The 24,218-nt window shown below is 46.0% G+C and overlaps 1 protein-coding gene across 5 annotated transcripts in view; it reads right to left on the bottom strand.

The window, feature by feature from the left end:
- The window catches only part of KATNIP (katanin interacting protein), a 200,379-nt gene that overhangs the window by 105,506 nt on the left and 70,655 nt on the right, over positions 1-24,218 (bottom strand). For all 5 annotated transcript variants that reach the window (XM_079944672.1, XM_079944676.1, XM_079944673.1 and 2 more), the window contains exon 6: positions 20,544-20,675. In XM_079944672.1, the coding sequence (XP_079800798.1) occupies positions 20,544-20,675 (132 nt within the window). The remainder of the gene's footprint in view (positions 1-20,543; positions 20,676-24,218) is intronic.

Below are 24,218 nucleotides of genomic sequence, written 5' to 3'. Positions count from 1 at the left end.
ACCAGGCCGCGGCCTGTTAGGTGAGGTGAGCAGCGGGCCAGCAAGCAAAGCTTCACCTGCCACCCCCATCGCTCACATTACTGCCTGAACCATCACCCCACCCCGTCCGTGGAAAAACTGTCTTCCACGAAACCGGTCCCTGGTGCCAAAAAGGTTGGGGACCGCTGGTTTAGAGTATTCAATCACAATGAGGGCTCTTTGAAGAGATTAGACATGTGACTCATGAATCCCCTTAGACATCTCAGCAGAAGCCAGGAAAAGGGATGGGATTAGCCAGGAAAGGTTTGTGGAGGAGCCTCTTGTCTAGTGGAGTGAATCCTAGAGACATACAGAGGAGATGCACATGGTTTTTGAGACTGTTATACCAGCAGAAACACTGCCAGCTTGGACTCAGTGGGAGAGAGAAAGGACAAAATTAAAGAAAGCTGACAGGCTCCCAAAATTCTACAGACAGGAAACAGGTTAATAAAACTATGTAGGTGCAAACGCATGCTACCCTTCATGAAAAAGGAAGAGTGACTCCCAGGGTGCAGCCATGGGCCCAGAGGGCGGAATCCTGAGCCACAGAGAATTATTCCTGTGCCTTGAAACCTAATGGAGTTTGCCCAGTTGGATTTCAAAATTGATTGGGTTTGGTGACTCCTTTTTCCCTTTAATTTTCTGTCTATTGTAATGGGAATGTCTATAACTGTTATCCTATGCCTGACCCACCACTGTATTTGGGAGCAGATAACTTGTTTTCTAGTTTTAAAAGTTCACAGAGGGAGAGAAATTTTGCCCTAAGATGAGTAATACCCATAGACTCACCCCTAGCTAATTTAGATATAGATAATGAGCTTTGGGAGTTTTGAGCAGATGAGACTTAAATGATATTTTGCACTTAAGTTGCTACTGTAATGGGTTGAGACTTTTGGGAAACTTGGGATGGGATGGAAGTATTCTGCATGTGTGGTGGACATGAATCTTTGGGGGCCCGAGAGCAGACTGTTGTGGGCCCCAAAGATGTCCATGTTCTAATCACCTTGGATGGTGAATATTACATGGCAAAGGGACCTTGCAGATGTGATTAACGATCTTGAGATGGGGGATATTATCGTGGATATCTAGAGGGGCCTATGTAATCACAAGGGTCCTTCTAAGAGGGAGGCAGGAAGATCAGCATCAGAAAGACAAGATACAAGGGTGGAAGCAGAGGTTAGGGAGGAGAGAAGATGCTACCCTGCTGGCCTTGAAGGAGGAAAAGGCACAAGCCAAGGAATGTAGGTGGTCTCTAGAAGTTGGAAAGGCAAGGAATCAGATTCTCCTCTAGAGCCTCTAGAAGGAACATAGGTCTGCTGACATCTTGATTTTAGACCAATGAAACGGAATTTGGATTTCTGAGCTCCAGAACTGTAAGATAAACCATTAAGTTTGTGGTAAGTTGTCATGGCAGCAATAAGAAACTTGTTTTTTGTTTTGTTTTTTTAGACATGCCTCACAGCTTGTGGGATCTTAGTTCCCTGACCAGGGATTGAACCCAGGCCCCTGGCAGTGGAAGCACTGAGTCTTAACCATTGGACCACCAAGGAATTCCCCAGGAAACTAATACAGCTATTGATCTTTTATAGCTCTCTCCCTCCCGCCCTGCCCAATATCAAGTATCAGTGATATTTATTGAGCAAATAGAACACTGCCTGGCACATAGTAGATGCCTGACAAATACGTGCTGAATGACTCATTTATGTCAGTGACTGGGTAGAAGCTGTAGGCAGGGGTGGAGAGCACCCACCTGCCTTGGCGGTGGCATTAGTGATGTGACTCTTGGAAAGTTACTTAACTCCTCTGATCTGCATTGTGCCACCCATAAAAATGGGTTGACGAATCCCAACGTCACTGAACCGTTTTATTAAAGCAGTGGTATGAACTGGGGGTGACGCTGTCCCCTCTCCAGGGGACATTTGGCAATTATTTGGAGATGTTTTTGGTCAGAACTGGGGGAAAGGAGTGCTAGCGGCATCTGGTAGGTGGAGGCCAGGGGTGTTGCTAAACATCCTAGAGTGTACAGGACAGTTCCCACGACAAAGAAATATCTGGGCAAATGTCAACAGTGATGTGAGTGAAAAACCCTACATTAAAGTGAGCACGTATTCACCAATGGCATTTCAAAAGATAACAGCAAGGTCTTCTAGTGGAGTGTATTGACGTGATCCATGCAACCTTCACGGAAGCCAGACTGAAGCCATGGCTCATGTCTTCAAAGTCTGATTGTGGGCAGCAGTTGGAGGGCGAACAGGTTTACTGCTCCTCCGTGGGGAGACATGAGTTCCTGGGGGGCCTGCTGTTAACAGCAACTGCAGTGCCTGTAAAGCTAGTAATCCTTGACTTTACAAAACATTTTCAACTCCCTCCCCCATTTGAGCCACACGGTGACCCTGCAACATAGATGGGTGGAGTGCAACTTGCTTTGGTGATAACGTGAACTCCGGCCACAGCAGGATAAGCAGTTGGTCCCGGTTCCTGGTCCACCCCACCCATCTCAGATGGGATCATCTTCAGTTCTCTGTTCCGCAGGGGTGGAGGCAAGGCTAGGTGAGAAAACAGGGGGCAAACCCGGTATTCTCACCCAGTCGCGGTGGAAAAAAAACGATAAAAGCGATGCCAGCTGAACTGGGCGATTCCCGGATGGGAGACTGCTGCGACTGTCCAGATGTTGGTCGGTCCCAGGGCCCAGAATCCTCCCCACTGATGCCTAAGGCCGAGTGGAGCTACCACCCACTGCCAGTTCCAGGAAATAGCTGGATGGGGCATTAGGATTCTAGAACCCGCGGTCAGCTGAGCAGGTTCCCTCCAGCCTCTTCATCACCTTCACCTTGTGGTAGCCCCATATTTTAAGTGACTGAATTTCTGGAGTCCCCACAAGTCGGAGGACCGAGGCCTAGAGCCTTTAAGCTGGTCCGACCTGTCACAATGATTAAGTGGCAGGGTCGTGACGTGTGCCCTCAGCCACGGCTCCCTGCTCCTTCTAGACTATCCAAGTGTAAAACAGACTCACTTCTGTGGTCCAGCCAGTGGGGAAGAAGACGCGGCAACTGTTATCATGCGTTTATTCACACACGCAGGTGTGCTACAGGCGCTGCGTTGAGGGCTGAGGTAATGGTGGGGAGTAAGATGGCGAAGCTTAAGGCAATCAGTGCACGAAGAAAAAGAATCAGGGGCGTTTCAGATGTGGCCAGGACTGGGAAGGAAAGAACCTGCCTGCATGATGGAACCAAGAGTGAGTGGGCTGAGGGCAGCCCTGTTGAAAGCTGGTCACGGAATGCTGGGTGATAAAGAAACGCCCAGTGAATGTCTGGGGCACAAGGTATGTCAGGAGGAACAGCAGAGGCAAAAGCCTGGAGGCAGCAATGGCTGGAGGGCAGCGGGTACCAAACACACTGGGAGGGGAGGGCGGGGAGCAGGAAGCGGGTCACAGGGGCAGCGCCTTGTAGGCCTCGGAGCAGAGTCTGGAGTTTCTTTCATGTACCATGAGAGCTCACGAAGGGTGCTAAGCAGAAATGCAGCATTATCGGATTTCTGTTTTTAAAGATCACTATGGCTCTTGGATACCAAGTGGATTTTGAGAGGCGGGGCCAGGATGCAAACAGGACAGACAGCAGACAGCTGCACCTGCGGTAGCAGGTAAAGAGGAAGGTGGAAGCAGAGGTGGGGACAGAAGATGCATTTTGAGATGTACTTTGGAGGCCGAGATGACAGAAATGGCTGACTAGAAATTAACAATGTGCATACCCTTCACCCCAGCCCTTCTAGGAATTTACCCTTCATTCTTAAGTATGCAAAGATCATTGAGGCATCATTTATAAAAGAGAATGACCTGCATGTTCATTAGTAAGAGATGGGTTAAATTACTAATAGAGCAGGCGTTGACGGAGCCCCAGGCAGCCCATACAGAGAATGAGGTAGGTCTCACGCACTTATTCGGAAAGACAGCAAGATATATGTTTAAGTAAAAAGAAGCATGTTGGAAAATGTACATATAGTATAAACCTGATTCTTTTAAAAATTATTATATTAGTATGTATACATATAGGCGTACAAAAAGTCTGGAAACATCAAACTCTTAATATTCTCTCTGGGGTGGCATTATGGGGACTTTGTTTTCTGCTTTGTTTTACTTAATTTTTTATTATAAGCATGTTTTCAATTTTATAAATAGAAAAATATCAGGTATTTACATTTATGTTTAAATCCTTACTCCTGAAAATAAATAAATTCCATATAGGAGTGGTAGGAACAGTGGTGTGGAGGACCCTGAACAGCCAGTTGTCTGATAGTCACTGATCTCTAGTCCTGCCTGGAACACATCTTGTCCCCAAAAGAGGGATTCAGAAATGAGTGAGCTGCGGCACTCGACGCTGGCAGGTGATGGGCAGCGTCTAACTTACTGTATCCACTCAAGTGGTCCAGATTTAAAAGTAACAAGCCACCAATCTCAACAGGGAGAAATTCCGGTAATATAAATATAGCACCCATAAGTCCTTCTCGGAAAAAAACCTCCAGAGGACAAAATCCAAACAATGAAAAGTAAAATCAAAATAAAGAACACAGACCAGGAGACCCTATGATAAAAGGTCTAATGGTGAGCACTGAAGATGTTTAGAGACTAAAGAAATACAAGTGACCCTTGTATTGGGGTCCTGCCCCCCATGCAGTCGAAAATCCATGTACTGCTATCTCTGCCTCAAAAGCAAAGGAATTGATAAATGGCTCACCCAAGGGCAGGAAGCTGAAACAGTCTGCAGAGAAGAGGACTCAAACCCCAGTTCTTTTGATTTCGCATATTGTGATCTCTAACCGAACACAAACTTTTCCCCATACTTAAAGATCTGTAAAATGAAAATACAGGAACTATATTTATTGAAAAAAACCCCACGTACAAGTGGACCCATGCAGTTCAGACCCGTGTTATTTAAGGGTCAACTGTATTAGACAATTGTACGTATCCGGGTTATGGACCAAAATGCAATGTTCTAAACCTAAGCTCTTAGCGAAGCTCACAAAAACCACAAGAGGGGGCTTCCCTGGTGGCGCAGTGGTTGAGAGTCCGCCTGCCGAGGCAGAGGACGTGGGTTCGTGCCCCGGTCCGGAAAGATCCCACATGCCGCGGAGCGGCTGGGCCTGTGAGCCATGGCCGCTGAGCCTGCGCGTCTGGAGCCTGTGCTCCGCAACGTGAGAGGCCCGCGTACCGCAAAAAAAACAAACAAAAAAAAACAGAGGAGGGCAGGCAGTGTGGGTGCAACCTGGCCTCATTTTCCATAGCAGATTAGTCAATTCATATCCATCTTAAATGGAAACAACAGGGTTTTAAAAAATGGCAACTCCGATCTCTTAATATTTTGTTCATAATTTATTAAACGGACGGGATGTTTTAAGAAATCTCTCTTGTGATAAAGAAATCTGAATTTCAATAATTCTGTTGGTTTTGCTTCTGGCAAATTAATGCAAATTTAAATGCCATAATTGTATTTACTATAAATATATATAGTAAATATATATATAAAAGAAGCCTAGATCCTGCATTACTGCTATCTTGTTCACAGAGGAAAATAATACATTTGCTTACACTGGGTGAGCACACTTTAAGAACCTAGGCCCTTATAATGCCCACGTGATCTAAAACCATCTGTTCCAGGGGCACAGGGGAGATGAACTAAGTAGCCACATTCCCTCGAGAAAGCTGTTCAAATCCTTTCCACCTGGAAAGATGAGGACCTTGGGTTGGTTGCTTTGAAAGCCAACCTGCCGATACTTCAAAGGGATACCCTGCTAGGGCATCTACCAGTTGCTTTGAAGCTGTCATCCAGAAAAAGCTCTGTGAAAACTTACTTTATAGCTTTGCTTTAAAACCTTGTTATATGCAATTTCAATGCTCAGCCCTTAAAATGTTCAGTTCAAGCCCTTTCAACAGAAAGCCTTCTGCATGAAGGCCAGGCTGCAAATACCACAGGTGGGGAGCAGATGATGGGACTGTATACAAATTGGCCTTCTTGCTAGAGAGCCAGGGGGAGGCGAGGGAAGGAAGGATGCTGGACCAGTGACTAAAACGCAGCCGAGGTTTCATGGTCAGTGGATTAGTGCCTTACATGCCTGATCTTCCTCTTTTCTGCTGGGCTAGGAAAAGAGCAAAACCGGGTCACCATAGCACATGAAATGTCTGCAACAATAGCAACCACAACTGTGATAACAATGGCAGCAGCTGCTGATTACAAAGCTTTTGCTACATATCAGGCACCAGGCTAACCCCTCTACACACCTCATCTCCCTGCAGCCTCCCACCACCCCTGTGTGTAGGGGTCCTTAGCTTATAGGTTCAGGGCACTTAAATGGCAGCCCCAGGTCACGTGGTTAGCAAGGGCAGAGCCAGGGTTTGGATGAAGGACTGTCTGACTCCAAAGTCCAGGTTTTTCATTCCATGCCCACGTTTATTCCCTGCCTGGCATCAATGCATTGGAAGCCAGTGGTCTCTAGAGTGAGATGAAAGTCGGGCGCTCTGTGATCACCCATTGGCTTACACGAAATTGATGACACCTGCCTGTAAGAGCTTTTGCCACAAAGCTGCCACGAGGCCACTGAATGTGTTAAAGTATGTGTTCGGTGTTAGTGGATGAAGCATTAAGCCTCTAACTCCACTTAGAACAGGGAACAGCTTGGCCTAAGTGCTGGGTGTGGATTCCAGGCCCGACTCCAGAGGCCCTATGTCCCCAGGCAAGTCTCTGAGCCTCAAGCCCCCACCTCTCACGTGGGAAAATGTTCCCTGACAACCTGACAAGTTTGTGGAAGGGATGCAATGAGATAATAGCTATGAATTAGTGTTTCGTGATTGCTCTAACAGAGGTCTAGGTTTTACAGAAAATTTAACATTGAGATGACAGCATATTCTTTTCTATCTCTCAGACCCTATTGACACTGACTATAAGAATATCAGACGTTTAGCCCATGAAGCCACACTGGATACTGTGAGTCCTCAAGAGGAAGCAGCAGTCTCTGCGTAGAGGTCATGGACATGCCGCGAACCCCCAATGATGTCCTCATTTGATTGGCAATTTTATAAAAGTGGGATTTGCATGCACTGTTAGTTGCAATAATTCCCACCAACTCCTATTGCCTTATATGAGCCATTTTACATATATTAAACTGCCTGACCCAGAAATGATTTTTACCCTGCAATGAGGGGTTAATTAACTAATCTGTCCTTCTTTTCATTCATTCATTTATTGTTGAATGTATGTGTCCCCGTAAGCAGGTCTGATTGCTAAGTGCTAGGGATAGAGTGAGGAATAAGACAGAGTCCCTGTTCTCATGGAATTTATAATCTGGCAATAAAGACAGCCATTCCATAAGAAATTACCAATATAACGAGAGTCAAGAACCCACATCTGAGGCTTACCAGCCCACACCTCAAGCCTGGTGGCATCTAGATCACAAACTTCCCAGAATAGAGTGACTTGAGCTCTAACTATAGGGTCCATGCTGTATATTTTTTAAATCACATTTCCCTACATCTATTCTGATGGAACTATGGCTAGGAAAATATGAGTTTTATCTGAGCTTCAAGTACCTGTGCGATGCTTTTGGTTTTCTGCTACTTTCTTACTGCCCCCTTTCAACCTTGGATTTTCTTTCACTGATTTTCATTCAAAGCTAAATTTACTTATGAAGCCCCCTAGAGTTCAGTCTCAAATGTCCATTATTATGAAGAAAAAAGCCATCCTTGTCTTAAGGAGTGGAGTGATATAAGAGGAAGAGCACAGACTCAGGAAGCAGAAGGGTACCATTTCCTGGCTATGAGGCCCTGGGCAAACCCTGTGGCATCAGTGTGCTGTGGTTGCCTCACCTGAGCCTGCCCAGAGCAGGGGTGGGAGGGTAGCTTTTGATCTTTCGACCAAGAGAAGGAAATCAGATAGGGATGACAGGATAGAGACCAAACAACACAGAATGCTGCCGGATCACTAGAAATTTTGAGGAATTCTTGAAAGGCAAGAAAGCAGAGATCACATCTATGAAGCAGTAAAAGCAGAAGAAACTATGGACCAAAACAACGGCAGTAAAATTTTCCATACAAGGAACTGTGTGTGTGTGTGTGTGTGTGTGTGTGTGTGTGTGTGTGTGTAGCTGAGTCCAGAGTCAAGGTGGAGTGAGAGGAAGCCCTGGGGCATTCATTGGGGGCTGCTTTTAGGGCTGCTGGCCCCTCCCCAGCTGTATTAAGTGCACACAGGCTGATGCCTGGATGTGGGCAATGCTCCAGGAGGCTGTTTTCCCCAAAGTAAGCTAGGAGTTCCCATACCTGGAAGAGGAGCTAAGGCACACAGCCTCCCGGAGCATGTTGTGCCCCAACCAACATCAAGGTCAGGTTATATTAAATAGAACAGGCAGAAGAAGTAGGATTCTCAAATACAAAGATGAGCAGACAACCGAGAATGACCAAACATTTGGGAAAACCAAAACTCTGAAGACTGGGACAAAATTTAATTAACAAAAGAACGAACACCCAATGAAAGCGAGTTAATAGAATAAGCAGAGGAAGACTTTAGAATCCTGAAAATTAATATGCCTGGAGAGATTTGAGAGGACATTTCATCCATGAAAAAGAAACAGCTAGAGATCTCAAGTTTTAATTTTATCATTAACATTTTGGAAAAGATAAACTAAGTACAGAAAGAGCTAAAAGGTGACAAATTAAATGGGCTAGAAATTCAAGCCAAACAATTTCACATGGTAACAGTATAAAAAGACAAAAAGAGGGCTTCCCTGGTGGCGCAGTGGTTGAGAGTCCGCCTGCCCATGCAGGGGACACGGGTTCGTGCCCCGGTCCGGGAAGATCCCACATGCCACGGAGCGGCTGGGCCCGTGAGCCATGGCCGCTGGGCCTGCGCGTCCGGAGCCTGTGCTCTGCAGCGGGAGAGGCCACAATAGTGAGAGGCCCGCATACCGCCAAAAAAAAAAAAAAAAAAAAAAAAGACAAAAAGAAAAATATGAAAGAAAAATTAAGAGACTTGAAGATCTGGGCCAACATTTGTCCAAGAGAAGTTCCAGAGGATAGAACAGAAACAATGGAAAATAATAAAACAACAATAATAAATGAACATTTTCCAATGCTGAAGAAAGACATAAGCCTTTAGACTGAAAAGGCCCACCTAGTGCTTTAAACGGGACGAAGAGAATGACACTGATATATTCATAGGGATTAAACAAACAACCTGTCAGAAAACATCTTGACTCTCTATATACACAATGACAGATTTGAAATGTCTAAAGCAAAAACAGAGAAATATAAGGGAACATTGATAAGTTCACAGAAATCACCCAGATTAAATAGACAAAAATTAACTGGGGCTCTGTTGCAGTGGTTTGCTAATGAGCATAAGAATTTTCTGGGAGTCCTATTAAAAATGAAGACCCTGAGCACTCCATGCCCCCTGTAAACCCAGTTCTATATCTTTGAACGGGGTATGAGAATTTACATTTTTAATAAGAAGCCAAAGTGATTCTGATATAGGTGGTCTGGGACTATACTGGGACATACATAATTGCCTGATTAAATAACATAATTAATAGCTTGCTTTAATAGATATACTGAGAACTTTATACCAAAAAGAGAATGATTATTCTTTTGAAATATCATAGAGCATTCATAAAAATTATCTGGTAGACCACAAACAAAGTCTCAAAAACTTCCAAAACAACAGAAATCAAACAGACCAATCTCTAACCACGATGTAGTAAAATTAGAAATTAACACAGAAAGATAGACAAAAACTCTCTACTTAGAACATTTGTAAAACTCTTCTAAATAAAGAGAAAAAAAATCCCTAAAATCACAAACCAAAAGAAGTAAATGACAATGAAAACACTACATACACGCAAAATTTGTGAGCTAAGGACAGAGCAGTATTCAGAGGAAAATTTATAGGCTTAAAATTGCTGTATTAGAAAACAAGACTGAAAATAAGGCAATTAAGCATTTAAAGTAAGAAGCCAGGTTATGGGATGGGGGTGGGGGGAGAATCAAAGCAATAAATTAAACCAAAAAGTTTAGCGAAGGAATCAAGATAAAAGCAGAAATGAACTGAAATAGACAACAGTAAATGAATGAATGAATGAATGAACGACAAAATAAATAAAGTATGCATGCTCAATAGAACTGAAAGCTGGGCCTGCTGTGTCTGGGTGGTAGAGAGAGCTTTTCCTATTTTACTCAGTTTACTCCTTAGTTGTTTGAATCTTTTCTAATGAGAAATCACTCATGTATTAGAGGTTATATAAAATGACAAAGTAATGTGAAAATACCTAAGAAATTCTAAGTAGACTATAAATGCAAGAAATAAAGAAGATTATTTACTCCGGTATTGATTCAGAGATCATTTTAAATTTTCATTAAGATTGAAAAGGATGCTTTAGGAAGTCAAATACCATCCAGTATCTTCACTTACAGGGATGCTCTATTAGGTGAAAGGATTACTACATCTCTCAGTTCTGGACCTGTATCTTATGGGTAGTTAGTGCTTGTTCAGCATCATTCCACACAAATCATTCATGCTCATCACTGACTTATTCCTGCTCAGCTGGCTTTGTGCTGTCTGACCTACCTGCGCAGGGACCTTCCTAATGCCATTAGCCAGGTGGTCCTTTGGTCTGAGCTATCCAGCTGGGCATCTCTGGGTACATTCAGGATGCCATGCCCCTGATGGTTCTTGGTACCAGAGGGGCTAACTCAAGTGTCACTGGAAAGGAAAAAATCTCTTCCTCTTCTCTTGTCAGGAGCTAACAAAGCTTTCATTGTCTAAATCAAAAGTTGCAAGCTGGTGGCCTGAAGACCACACCTGGCCAGCAGGTACATCTCGTTTCGTTCATAGAAAATCGTGAATTAGTTACCAAAAAAAAAATGGGAGAAATCGAACACAAACAAGCCCAGATACTTGACTTCTCTTAAAATTAGAAAGCCTGGCGCCACCGGGCCCCTACGACAGTCAGCTGAGCTGTGTAGAGACTGTTCCCTACATCCCCACTAGTTTCTACCATGCCCTGACACCCAGGCCAAGTGCCATCCTTGGTACTGCCCCCCAACCTCCCTCACTCATGTCATTTAAATTTTCATTTTAATTAGCACCCTCTGCCAGAAATCCCAATATTTCAGAATCCAAGCTATATCTCCCAAACTGACACTTCTACCCCAAGTAGCACAGAAATTCTTTGTCAGATTATGTGTCCTGATTCATAGTTTGGAAAATACTGTCATCATAATTATAACTTAGCGATGTGATAACTGAACTCAGCTATGTGTGGGCTGGCCAGGGTGCCTAATCAACCTCTCTGCCACGTTAGCTCCTTGATTCAATCAATCAAGTACCCAATTCACTTGCTTAACAAAGATTTGCAAACTAACTCTACGCCAGGCACTTTTCTAGGGGCCAGAGACACGGCAGGCAAGAGATAGCACACGTCTCTGCCATCATGAAGCTTAGATCTGGGATGCGGGGGGAGGGTGTTGAAGCTCTAAATATGTAACTTGCAAACAGCCTCCAGAAATGGTCCTTGGATGAGTGGAGGGCTCCATGAACTACCAGGTATCCTCTGTTCTTGTGGATTTTGCAATATGGGGACACCGATAACCTCCCCCTTAGGATGTATGATTTCAGAGCTGACAGGCACAGGAAATATCTAATCTATCCCTTTTTGTTGTAGGGGAGGAAATGGGGCTCTAAAAGAGTGTGACTTAGCCAAGTCCCCACAGAGTTTATAGAAAAGCTCAAACTACCCTCTCCAGACTTGCTGAGTCACAGTCACTGGTTCTTTTTCCTCCCTAAAACAGGAGCCACGAGCTCCCTACATCTTCAGAAAATGTAACGTCGTGTGAAACAGCAATGGGAGACACAGTGTCAGACAACAGGGAGAGGTGAGGACTACGGCAGAGTGAAGGGTGCATATGCTCAGAATAAAAGTTTTCTAATTCAAAATATTGGTTTGGCCAAAAAGTTTGTTCGGATTCTTTTCCAGTTTGGCCAACCCCATAAAACAGCAACAATAATGATCATAGCACAACACCAGACCAGCCAATGAAACACACCCGTGAGCTGAAGCTGGCCCTTGAGGTCACGGGTCCAAACCCTCCCCTTTGGATATATCCTCTTCCATTTATCACTATATTTCTACCCTTATCTTGAATTTAAGCATAACTTTTTCAAGTCGTAACTAATAAGAAATCCTCTCTTACATGCCCCTATTTTTTCTGAATTTTTTTCCTCAAGTTTGAGACCTATTTTGAATGTGCGATATATTTTGAATGTGACCGAAGTGAGAAAACCACGTATGAAGGGTGCATATTCATTTTCTTAATATAATAATTCCTTAATAATATAAAATGAATTTTCTATTTATCTAAAATTCACCCCTTTAAATAGTCAAAAACCTAAATAAAATAATTTTAAATGAAAGTACTTCTAAAATAGATAAGACGTCCTTGTCTTCTTAAAAGAATATGTATATTAAATATAATTTAGTCTTTTCTTAATACGAATGATCAATATTCTGGAGAGAAACTGATCTATAATACAGGAGATATTGCCAGGAGCTATTATGCTTTCGTATCTTTCATTTATTAAGTGACATCCTCTCCTACCCGAGTTTCCAGAAGTACAGGATATGGTTTGAAGACAAGGCAAGAGCCCCCTCTCATCCCTTTCTGGCTTTTGTGAACCTCCGGATTTTTGTTGTTATTTTATTTTGCTTTTTACTTTACAGTTATCTTAATTTTATCTGACATATGAGATTTTGACTTCCAATTTTAACATTTCTTTCTTTTATAGTCCCCAAATCAAAGCCACAAAGTCCAAATGATCTCGAAAACTTTCCTTCCATTTGAGAGAGACTCTAATCTTCAGACCTTCTGATTCAGAATCCCCAGGAGTTCATCTGTTAAAAACTGTGCTACCTCCTGTAAACAACTCTCTTAGCATAAAAATTTGACCTAAAATATGCATTTAAAAAAATATCGTGGGACTTCCCTGGTGGTCCACTGGTTAAGACTCCATGCTCCCAATGCAGGGGACTCGGGTTCAATCCCTGGTCAGGGAACTAGAGCCCGCATGATGCAACTAAAGATCCCACATGCCGCAACAAAGAACTCACGTACCGCAACTAAGACCCAGCATGGGCAAAAAAAAAAAAAATATATATATATATATATATATCTCCTTAGTGATTCTTTTTGTTGTTGTTATTTACTTTTCCCTTTTATTTTTTTTTAAACATCTTTATTGGTGTATAATTGCTTTACAATGGTATGTTAGTTTCTGCTTTATAACAAAGTGAATCAGCTATACATATACATATATCCCCATATCTCCTCCCTCTTACGTCTCCCTCCTACCCTCCCTATCCCACCCCTCTAGGTGGTCACAAAGCACCGAGCTGATCTCCCTGTGCTATGCGGCTGCTTCCCACTAGCTATCTATTTTACATTTAGTAGTGTATATATGTCCATGCCACTCTCTCACTTTGTCCCAGCTTACCCTTCCCCCTCCCCATGCCCTCAAGTCCATTCTCTATGTCTGCATCTTTATTTCTGTCCTGCCCCTAGGTTCTTCAGAACCATTTTTTTTTAGATTCCATATATATGTGTTAGCATACGGTATTTGTTTTTCTCTTTCTGACTTACTTCACTCTGTATGACAGACTCTAGGTCCATCCACCTCACTACAAATAACCCAATTTCGTTTCTTTTTATGGCTGAGTAATATTTCACTGTATATATATGTGCCACATCTTCTTTATCCATTCATCTGTTGATGTACCTTAGTGATTCTTGTGTATATCAAATTTTAAGATCCATGGCTCTATTTTTTCCTTATAACGGTGGTTCTCAAATATTGCTGCAAATTACAGTCACATGGGGTGCTTAAACAGAGGAACCATGTCTGAGTCCAAATCCAGAACCAGAATCAAAATCTCTGGATGATATGACTTGGACATTTGTGTTTCTTTTATTTAGTTAGATTTTACTTTTTGTTTTGAGCTAACTGTAGACAATACAGAGCCATACCATGTACCCTTCATCCAGTCTCCCCCACGGTAACATCCCATATAACAACAGCATAATAGCACAGTCCAGAAACTGACATCAATACAATCCTGCTAAGCTCTTTAAACTAGGTCTCCTTGTTTTTACTTTTCTCTATTTCTTCCTTTGCTGATGCTTAGCTCTACTGAAGCAGCTTATCTCCTCCTTAATGTACTGGCTTTTTAAAAACTTGGTTTGAAAAAATGTAAAACCCATAGAAAATTTATCAGCATAGTATAATAGAAGGGTATAATTAATGCCCAAATACCCATCACCTATATTCAACAATTCTTCACCAATTCTCAGAAACCTGAGAACAGGGACCTTTTCCTACATAACCACAATATAATTGCTGAATTCAGGAAATTTAACATCAATACAGTATTATTTTCTAATATAATATGATTTCCAAATTTTATTAATTTTTCCAAACCATCCTTAAATTTAGAGCAATCCCCCCAACCTCCCAGGATCTCACATTGCATAACTGTGGTATCTCTTTAGCCCCCTTTAATCTGTAACAGCCTTTCTCTGTCTCTTATGCAACTGACATTTCTGAAGACTCCCGGCCAGTAGACTGTCCCTCAATTTGGCTTTGTCTGGTTGTTTCCTCATTGGACTTCACTTTTGAAAAACATTTTTCATCAATGTGCCCAGCTCGGGGTTCACTGGGGGAATATTTGTCAGAGTAGAGGTCTTCTCCAGGTTGTTTAAAACAGTTAAGCAGAACCAATGGATGGCCACCTCTGAACACCTTCCTCCTAGGCAGAACATCAATGATATTCACAACAGACCCTGCCCAAAAACAGCTCAGCGCAATTCCCGGCCTGTGATTGTTAATTTTATGGAACAAGGAGTCCTGGGGTCTGGGCTTCCAGTCTGGGCTTCTCTGAGGCCTTGGTGAGCAATATCAGTTCTCATCCCTCAGTTTCCTCAAACTATAAAATGAGAATGAAAATTCCTAGCAAGTAACTTGCAGGGTTAATGAATGCAGTGATGGATGTTATACACTCCACACAGTGCTAGGTACTGAGTAAGTGCTCATTTAATGTGAGCTTTTACTATCATTAAAGAAAATAGTGGTATTAAGTCAAGCCTCTTGTGTGTTGTTTGAAATCTTCTGGTGGGTAGGCCAGAGGCTTTTTTGTTAACATCCAATCCTGTTGTGATCTGTGTTGTTTTCCTAGGTGTAAATGGAGACTCTCTCGTGGGGTCTATCCTATGGCCCAGCTGCTTGGTATGAAGACCCTGGCCCCTGACAGTTAGGATGTGAAAGTCCATCTTACCATTACGTCCTGAATACTTAAGAGGATCCTTTCTCTGTCTATACTGCTTGGAGGGTTGGGGCGTCCATGTACATTCAGAAGGGAGAAATTAAAATCACAGGGCGTGGTGCTGATGGGAGATTTGGTATCCTACGGGCAAGCAGAGAGAACTGGGCGTAGTAAAAGAAACTTACGTCCCTGGAGATGTATGGGGTCCTCTTTCTCTCTCTTGGTCTCTATGCCTCCCTAAGTCATTCTCGCTCTTAAAGCTCATCTGATCAAACTCATCCCTGATTTACCAACACCATTGCAGGAACACAGCTGGTAAGTGGTCCGGGATTCACACTCTGGCCACCAACAAGCTAAACAGTGCTCAGAGCCACTGGGTTCAGATGGCTGAGTGAGTACTGGTGTGGTAAGATGGCCCTGGCATGTTGTTGATTAAAAACAGTGGGGCTATCAAATAGCCTGGATAGTATAATCCCATTTATGCGGAAAGAACAATAAAAGATCAAGAAAAGGGACTTCCCTGGTGGTGCAGTGGTTAAGAATCCACCTGCCAATGCAGGGGACATGGGTTTGAGCCCTGGTCTGGGAAGATCCCACATGCCACGGAGCAACTAAGCCCGTGCGCCACAACTACTGAGCCCGCGTGCCACAACTACTGAAGCCCGCTCACCTAGAGCCCGTGCTCCGCAAGAGAAGCCACTGCAATGAGAAGTCCACGTACCAAGACGAAGAGTAGCCCCCGCTCGCCGTAACTAGAGAAAGCCCATACGCAGCAACGAAGACCCAATAATAAATAAATAAACAAATAAAATTTTTTAAAAAGGCACTCACTCAAAGGTTATTTATATGGCAATCTGAAACAGCAGAAGTTCCCAAGCAATAGAACTGCCCTAAAAAACGATCCTTCCTTTTTTAAGTCTCACCATTGAAATTAATGAAGGGTGACTGAAGGGATTTGCTGAGGAGCCCTGCCGGGGACAAAGTGGGGTGGGCTGGTCCACTGAGGGATGCTCCACCAATGATGGCACAGCCCCATAATCCACACTGTCCCGACAGGTGGGTGAGCCTTCATGGACCACAGCAGAGTCCACATGTGGCAGCCCTGCCGGTGGCACACGGGTTAAGACAGGTCTTTAGTTGTTGTATGTGTCAGCAAGTAACAATGACTTCAAAACACTGAATTGTAATTGTGGCCAAATATCCAATTCACGCCACTCCAGGATCTACACAATGGAAAGAAAAACTCAGAGAAGGTATTCCAGAAGATGCCGGAGTGGGCCAATCTTCTTCCCATCACCTGTCACGCTCTCAGGGACTGATAAGATAATGCAAAAAATACCACTCATTGGGAACAGGCCAGGACTGGAGCATTCCAGATCAACTATCTCATCTTGGATATAATTAATATATACTTTCAAGGAAAATAATGAATATATGCAATTTTTAGTCTGGATGGTAATATACCCACCTATTCACGGCACTAATCTCTGGGGCAGTGGGATTACGAGAGGACTTTTATTTTCTGTGTTATCATTTGAATTTTTAACATTGATCATGCATTGTCAGGAAAAAAAGGATACCTTAATAATAGGAAAAAAAATGTGTACTTTCATTCCTGGTCCTTAAATGGAGCCTTATTATCCATTGTAACACATACCCCAAGGCAAGCCAACATAACCAAGACCTGGCACTTAGGCAGAACTCTCTGGAAAGAAAGAGGTGTCCTCCTTTCCCTGGAGTTGTTAAGCTACCATGGCTTACAAAACCCTATGATGGCTTCTCCTCTGACTCAAAGTAGAATCCCTCACCTTTAGCGCAGCCCTCAAAGCCCAGTGCCATCTAAGCCTTGGCTACGTCTCTGGCCTCACCCCCTCTTCCTTGTCCCCTTGCTCACTCACCTCCAGCCACACTGGCCTCCCTGCTGTCCTCCGTCCTCGGGGCCTCTGCACCTGTTGCTCCCTGTGTGTGGAAGCTCTTCTCTACCTACTCACTCCCTGGCTTCCTTGAGGCCCCTGCTCACACAGCACCTCATCAAGGGTAAGCCCCGTCCTCCCATATCACATGGCAGCCTCTGCCCACATTCTCTAGCCCCTTGCTCTGCCCTAGTTCTCTTTCAAGCCCGATCATCTGCTGGCATATTATGTACTTGTCTGTTTTAGCTTCAGCGTCTAGATGGTGCCTGGGGCACGGTGGGGACTGTGGTACACGCAGCACACACTTGTCTAAGGGGACAGCTGCCCCCCAGCTCCACTCACGGCTGTCATTTAAGAATGTAATTCCTAAATCTTTCGACTTTTCAAGAGAAACCCCCAATTCAGATTTTGACATGAACTCTCCTGATTCTTAAATGTCAGCGAGTAATTCACATCTTTTAAAAAGGCACAGTCAGTGGGGGTGAAGGCCAACAGAACACGTCTGCATATGCGGGTCTGTGAACTCAGAGTGCCAAGAAATTGAAGTTCACTAAGGATCTGACTGAAGGCGAAAAGGCTGGTGTGTTTCAACAGTGAAGGTCAGATGAAAAGTACACATGCGGACAGGAATTCCTTTTGCTCCATTTCAGACTGCATTTGCAAACAGTGTGAGGGGGGCTGAGTATACGTAGCCAGGCATTATTTTTCCTTCTCTGTTCAGATTGCATCTATTAAGGCTTCTGTCTTTGCCGAAAACTGGCATGGCCATTTCACTCTTTCACTTAGCAGGAAAATAACTCTAAGGGGAAACTGACTGTGAAGGCTTACGGAGTGCCCCCTCAAGCTGGGGAGAAAAAGGGAAGGAAGAAATACAATCAGGCACTCACAGTGGAGAAAATTAATTGCGGGTGAGCAGGGAGATGCCGATTCAGAGCACGCTCACGCAGGAACACTAATGGAGCTTAATAGCTTGTGAGGGACAGGCTGCGTGGTGTTGCAGGGAGCTTGGAAGCTTGCAAAAGAAGGAAGACTGTATATGTTCAATTAACAGGCGGCACCAAATGGCCAAAGGAGGAGAGGACGAGCATGCCTCCTGCTTGAAGGGCATGCATGCGTTCTGAGACAGGGGGCGGGGCTAGGGTTGCAACAGACCGAACTTGGCTTCAAACCTGCCTCCCTAAGGGAAGCTGAGGGCTGTTTGCACAGACTGATCCTGAGCAGAGAACCTTTTGGTTGATTCGAAGCGCGCGTGTGTGTGTGTGTGTCTGTCTGTCTGTCTGTGTCGTGTGGGAGGTGCGTGTTGAGGGCAATAAAGTCCACGATTTTTCCCACTGTAAAAATTCCATTTCTGTGGACTGTTTTTAAGGAAACAAGGTCTTTGGGTCCTTCCATAGAAAAGGACTTTTTTTTTTCCAGGAAGACAAAAATTTGCAATTAACTTTAACTTTCAGATTTTTTGCAGCCGGAATGTGAAACAAAGTGATCCCCTGCTCCTTAAATCGTCCTTCCTTTACAAGCAAAGAAGGAAACACCAACATGCAATGGTGATCAGAGGAATGTTTCCTGGATGGCATTCCCATCTCCATTTTGAGTCGTTTTCATTTCAGAAAAGCAGGTTTTTTGTACAGAAGGTCACATGCGGAAGGAAGTCTGTCCTCCTGGTGAGGCTCTGGAATCTGCAGCCCGGGTCTGTGGCTGAACAGTCTCATTCTGGCAAATGGGGCAGGACTGGCTTAGCAACTTGACTCTGCCTCCTCTAAAATTCCGCTTGTATATAACCATGGAGATAATTTACATACTCATTCTAATTATAAGAGCGATGCCCTTGAAATAAAATTCAACTCTCCATCCCTACCCGTGCCAGGTCTGCCCCTCTACCCCGCCAACCTCATCGCCTTCTAACTCCCCTTGGCTCACATCACATCTACATCATGCACCCTTGAACAAGCCCAGCCTCAGGTCATCCGTGCCCGCTGTTCCCTCCACCTGGAATGCTTTTCCCATTGCTGGCTCCAAAGCCGGCTCCTTCTTATCCATCAAGTTTCAGCTGAAACATCATACCTGAGAGAGGCGTTCCTTCCCTCTCTACCGTCTAATGTTCCCTCCCTCCCATGCTGTCTGATCTCCTGGCTGTCCCATCTCCCCTTTCTGTTTTGTTTTCCTAGAACGTATCAATACCTGAAATCGCATTATTTATTTCTTGGTTTTATTCTTTATTGTCTGTCTCTCCCTCGGGAACATGAGTTGTTAAGAATAGGCCCCCCCCCAATAAAGATGTTAAAAAAAAAAAAAAAAAGAATAGGCCCCTTGTCAGTTTTGTTCATTTCTGCATCTCTGGTGCCTAGGACAGAGCCTGATGCTCAAAAGTAGGTACCCAACAAATGCTTGTTGAATGGGAGACTGGGGTTTACTGTTGCAATTCCAAGGATTTCAGAAATGAAATGACAGGGGCTTCCCTGGTGGCGCACTGGTTGAGAGTCCGCCTGCCAATGCAGGGGACACGGGTTCGTGCCCCGGTCCGGGAAGATCCCACATGCCACAGAGCCATGGCTGTAAGCCATGGCTGCTGAGCCTGCGCGTCTGGAGCCTGTGCTCTGCAACGGGAGAGGCCACAACAGTGACAGGCCCGCCTACCGCAAAAAAAAAAAAAAAAAAAAAAAAAAAAAGAAATGAAATGACAATTTGAGGAAGGGGAGTGAAACACCCCATGGTCAACCCTGTGGGTTGCTACACGGCCAGGGACTCTGAGCTACAGCTACACAGGGCCTCTGGGTTTTGCCATGTGTGGTTTCTGGTGCCGTGGCAGGAGGGGGAGGGGGCGCAGATATTCAAACTATTTAACAACAGGTTTAGGCATACAGATGTGGACAGGCTGAGTATTAGCTCGGCTTACCTATCCTTACCTTCCTCGCCCTCACACTCTTATCCAGCTTTTAGGAACCAGGTAAATGTCACTCCCTCCAGGAAGCCTTCCTAGATGCTCTCCCTCCCGGTCCCGCTATGCCCTGCCCCACCTCTCAGCTCCCTCTTGCGGTAAAGGGATTATATGCTTTTGCCTCTTTTGGGTCAGACACCAGCCTTGCTGACCTTTGGACACTGGGTCCCTCCCTAGCAGAGCGTCTAGCACAAGATTTGTCTGCTTGTTAAAGTGCGGGAAATAAATGCAAGAGTGAAGGAAGGCAAGGGCTCGCAAAGGAAGGGATAAGTAAGTGTTAGAAAGCGCCCCCGAGAGCCGCTATAGCCCCGAGCTGAGGCCAGTCCTACCTGTGGACGAGCCCCAGGAGCATCCTCTGCCTTGACAGTCACACCCCCACGTGGCTCACAGTCTTCAGAATAGTCCAGAGGAGGCTCGATGTGGAGCCGCGGGCCAGCTTCTGTTCTGATCTGCACAGATTTCTATACACAAAAAGTCAGACCGTTTCAGATACAGTGAAACGAACCTCTTGTTTCCTCCGAGGGGCAAGCACTGTAGGGGTTCGCTGCACATGACAGCAGCCAGGTCGGGGTGCACCTGGCCCGGCGTCATCCCGGGGAGGCCAGCTGGATGGGTCATGCCACTTCCACTCAAGTCTCTACTGGTTCTTACTGCCCAAAGTGTGTTCAGTAGAATTTTTCAGTAACTTTTTTGGTTTGAAATAACTTATCGGTAGAATTTTAGTGGGTGCTAAACTTCCCCAAATGGGCTTTGTGATCTAAATAAGTTTAGGAAAGCCCGGGTTTTGGGCCAGGACTTCTCAGGGCCTTTAACGGCCCCCTCACCCCCTCCTCCACACACACTGTGGATATCCTAAAACAGAATACAGATGGAACATACCCCAAACTTTTGGGGCCATGGAAACTGTGTGGTGGGGCCTCTTCCTCCTAGCACTCCCTGGATCATTCTTTAGGATACCCATCCTTTGGCCTGGTGTGGCAGCCCACAGGCTGTCCCTGGAATGTCCGTTTCCCCTTTCTCTCTTGTACTGAGTCTCCAGATGTTCAAGTGATGCTCCCAGCATCCCCTGCGGCTGGGAGGAAGCAGGTGAACACGTTCTGGTCCGTGATGTGTGTGGGTGGGTGAGAGGGGCATGTACATCTTTGAAGTTGTGCCCGGAAAGGGAAGGGAAGAGCCCCCCCCTTGCCCTGCCCCCCTTCCTGCCGACTGCTGAGGACTGTGGCGAGGGGGCGACAGCTGGAGGATGCTGGAGCGAAAAAAAGAGGTTGTGCTGGGGTTCCTCCATGAACTCTCAGAGCAAGGTGACTGCCCACCGCTAACCTGTGTCAGAGACATCGACTTTCATGTTGTTTAAGCCAATATTTGGATCTCCTTGCTTTAGGAGCCAGACCTGTACCCTAAATGGTGTATACCTGGCATGTGAAGGTCTCTACAACACGGCCCCAACCGATCTTTCCCGCATTGATTCCCACACATACATTCACACACCTGACACCTGGGCCAAGCAAAATTGCTTCCTGTACCCCGAATATCTGCAGCTTTGTCAGCCCAGCACCCATTCCCCAGCCTGCAGGAAAGGTCTCCCTCATTTTCCTCCAGGCCCCATTTCCCTCCCTGACTCAGTCCACATGTGGCCCAAGGGAGGGTGGGAATGTGACTCAGGCCTGGCCAATCAGCCCATTCCATCCCTCACAATACGCCTGGCCAGCGGTTCAGGGACGGGAATGGACCTAAGGCAGCCAATGACAGTAGCTCCTGCTACAGCTGTCGGAGGAGGTGCTCTCTTCCTACAGGGGTGCTAAGCTACAGGGAGGCACCCCAGGAGCTGCTGGGGACCATTGTGCCCCTTCCACAGAGATAAAGAGAGCTGAAAGAGTGAAGCAGAGTCCTGGTGGATTTGTTCAGAACCCCTGGATCCAGCCATGCCTGAAGGAAGACATCGCTGAAGCTTCCTCTCTTTTGCTTAAGCCAATGTGAATAGGGTTTATGTTGCTGGTGACACAGTCCTGACTCTTGCCTGGGCCCCAGACTCCCCCACCTCTGTGCCTTTGCTCATGCTGTTCTCCCGACCTTAAGGCCGTTCTTTCAAATCTTCTCCATGTACCCAAGTCCTATCTAAACTTTGGAGACACTCCCTGACCACCCAATAGCTACCCATGGCCCTCTCCATCCTGACTTAATGGAGCCCCGATTCTATCGAGTCGGCGTTGTGCCCCTTTAAGATGGTCGTGTCGCTGGAGGCCCTTGCAGCTGGGAAGGCGTGTGAGGCAGATGTGAGCGGCTGGAGGAGCCGCTGAGGAAGCCACTGTTGCCCTGTTAATCAAGACTCACTCAGGGGGGGCTCCCCAGGGGGCTTCCCTGGTGGCGCAGTGGTTAAGAATCCGCCTGCCAATGCAGGGGACACGGGTTCGAGCCCTGGTCCGGGAAGATCCCACATGCCGCAGAGCAACTAGGCCCGTGTGCCACAACTACTGAGCCTGTGTGCCACAGCTACTGAAGCCCGTGGGCCTAGAGCCCGTGCTGTGCAACAAGAGAAGCCACCGCAATGGGAAGCCCACGCACCACATCAAAGAGTAGCCCCTGCTCGCCGCAACTAGAGAAAGCCTGTGCGCAGCAACGAAGACCCAACGCAGCCAAAAAAAAAAAAAAAAAAGACTCACTCAGGGACACAGGATTTTTGCCCATTATCTTTCTATCCTTCTTCCTGATGGAATGTGGATGTAACATTTGGGAGCAGGGTAGCCATCTTGTGAGAATAAGAAAGCAAGCCATGTGCTAAGGACGGCAAAACCGAAGGAGCCTGGGTCCCTGGGGGCATCATCCACCCATCCTAGCAGCCTGGCTACCTCCAAATGCCTTGTTCGTGTCAGAGGAAGAACAACAACAGTCTTTAAGCCCCAGTGGTTCAGTGTCCATTACGTGCAGCTGAGCTGCACCCTAGTGGATAACCCTCCTTTGGGCACTCGTCACTCTTTGTGGCTGTTTTAGAGTTGCTCACATGTGGTTTAGGGCCTGGGTTCTAAATTCAGGCAGACGGGTTCGGTCCCTGGCACTGTGATGATTATTCCCTGTGCAGCCCTGGGCAAGTCATGGACCCTCGCTGGGCACCAGTTTCCACATCTGTCAGAGTGGCACTAATGACATCTTCCTCGCAGAACTGCCATGAGGATGACTCGTGGTGATGGGCTGAGCCCTTGGCGAGGGGCTGTGATGAGCAGCGCAGTGGGGCTGCACCATTCACCTTAGGTGACATGAAGTCTACACAGGGGGCCAGACCTCCCCCCAAGGGTATGTTTCATCCACCATGGACCCAGGACCAAAGTACCTGGGTAGTCAAGCAAAGAAACCGCCCCCGGTCCAGCCTTGGCTGTGCTAGACTTGGTAAGCGAGGCTGGGGCCTGTGTGAGGCGGGCCAGGTGCCCAGGGAGCAACGTCTAAGGAGGTGTTCCCTATGGGTGAGGCCACGCACGTGCACAAGTCCGAGAGCCAGGGCCTCCTTAAATGTCACTCTGAGAGTCAGAAGAGGTCCACCAAGCCACGTGGACTGGACCTGCTTCCCAGCCGAGGGACAGTCAAGGGTGATTTAGAGCTTGCATTTCCCCTGATGCCTCAGCGTAAGAACCCTCCACCCCCGGGGTGAGATTCAGCTTCCCCACAAGCTTAGTGAAACGAGCTATTACTATATCTAGATGATGAGGATGGTGAGCCTTGTTGACCTGCGGGACTCTCGTGGGATAGGACGGACGTTCTTTCTCATCGCGTCCACGCCGCCCGCACTCCCACCCCACCCCCTGCCGTCACCTGGGGCATCAAGTCACTTAATGCAAAGCGGGTGCCACTCCAAGAGCTTCGGGGGCATTTGCTCACTTAGTCCTCACAGCCATCCCAGGGGGAGACCGGGGCACAAGGGTGTAAGCCACGTGGCCAAGGTCACACAGCTAGGAAGCCACGGACCTGGATCTGAACCCCAGCAGCGTGGCTCCAGAGGCCTTATTCGAAAATAG

Source organism: Stenella coeruleoalba (genome assembly GCF_951394435.1).
Source record: "Stenella coeruleoalba genome assembly, chromosome: 15".
NCBI classification, from domain to species: Eukaryota; Metazoa; Chordata; class Mammalia; order Artiodactyla; family Delphinidae; genus Stenella; species Stenella coeruleoalba.
Note: the sequence above shows the minus strand (reverse complement) of the source record. Positions and strands in the feature narration are given on the sequence as shown.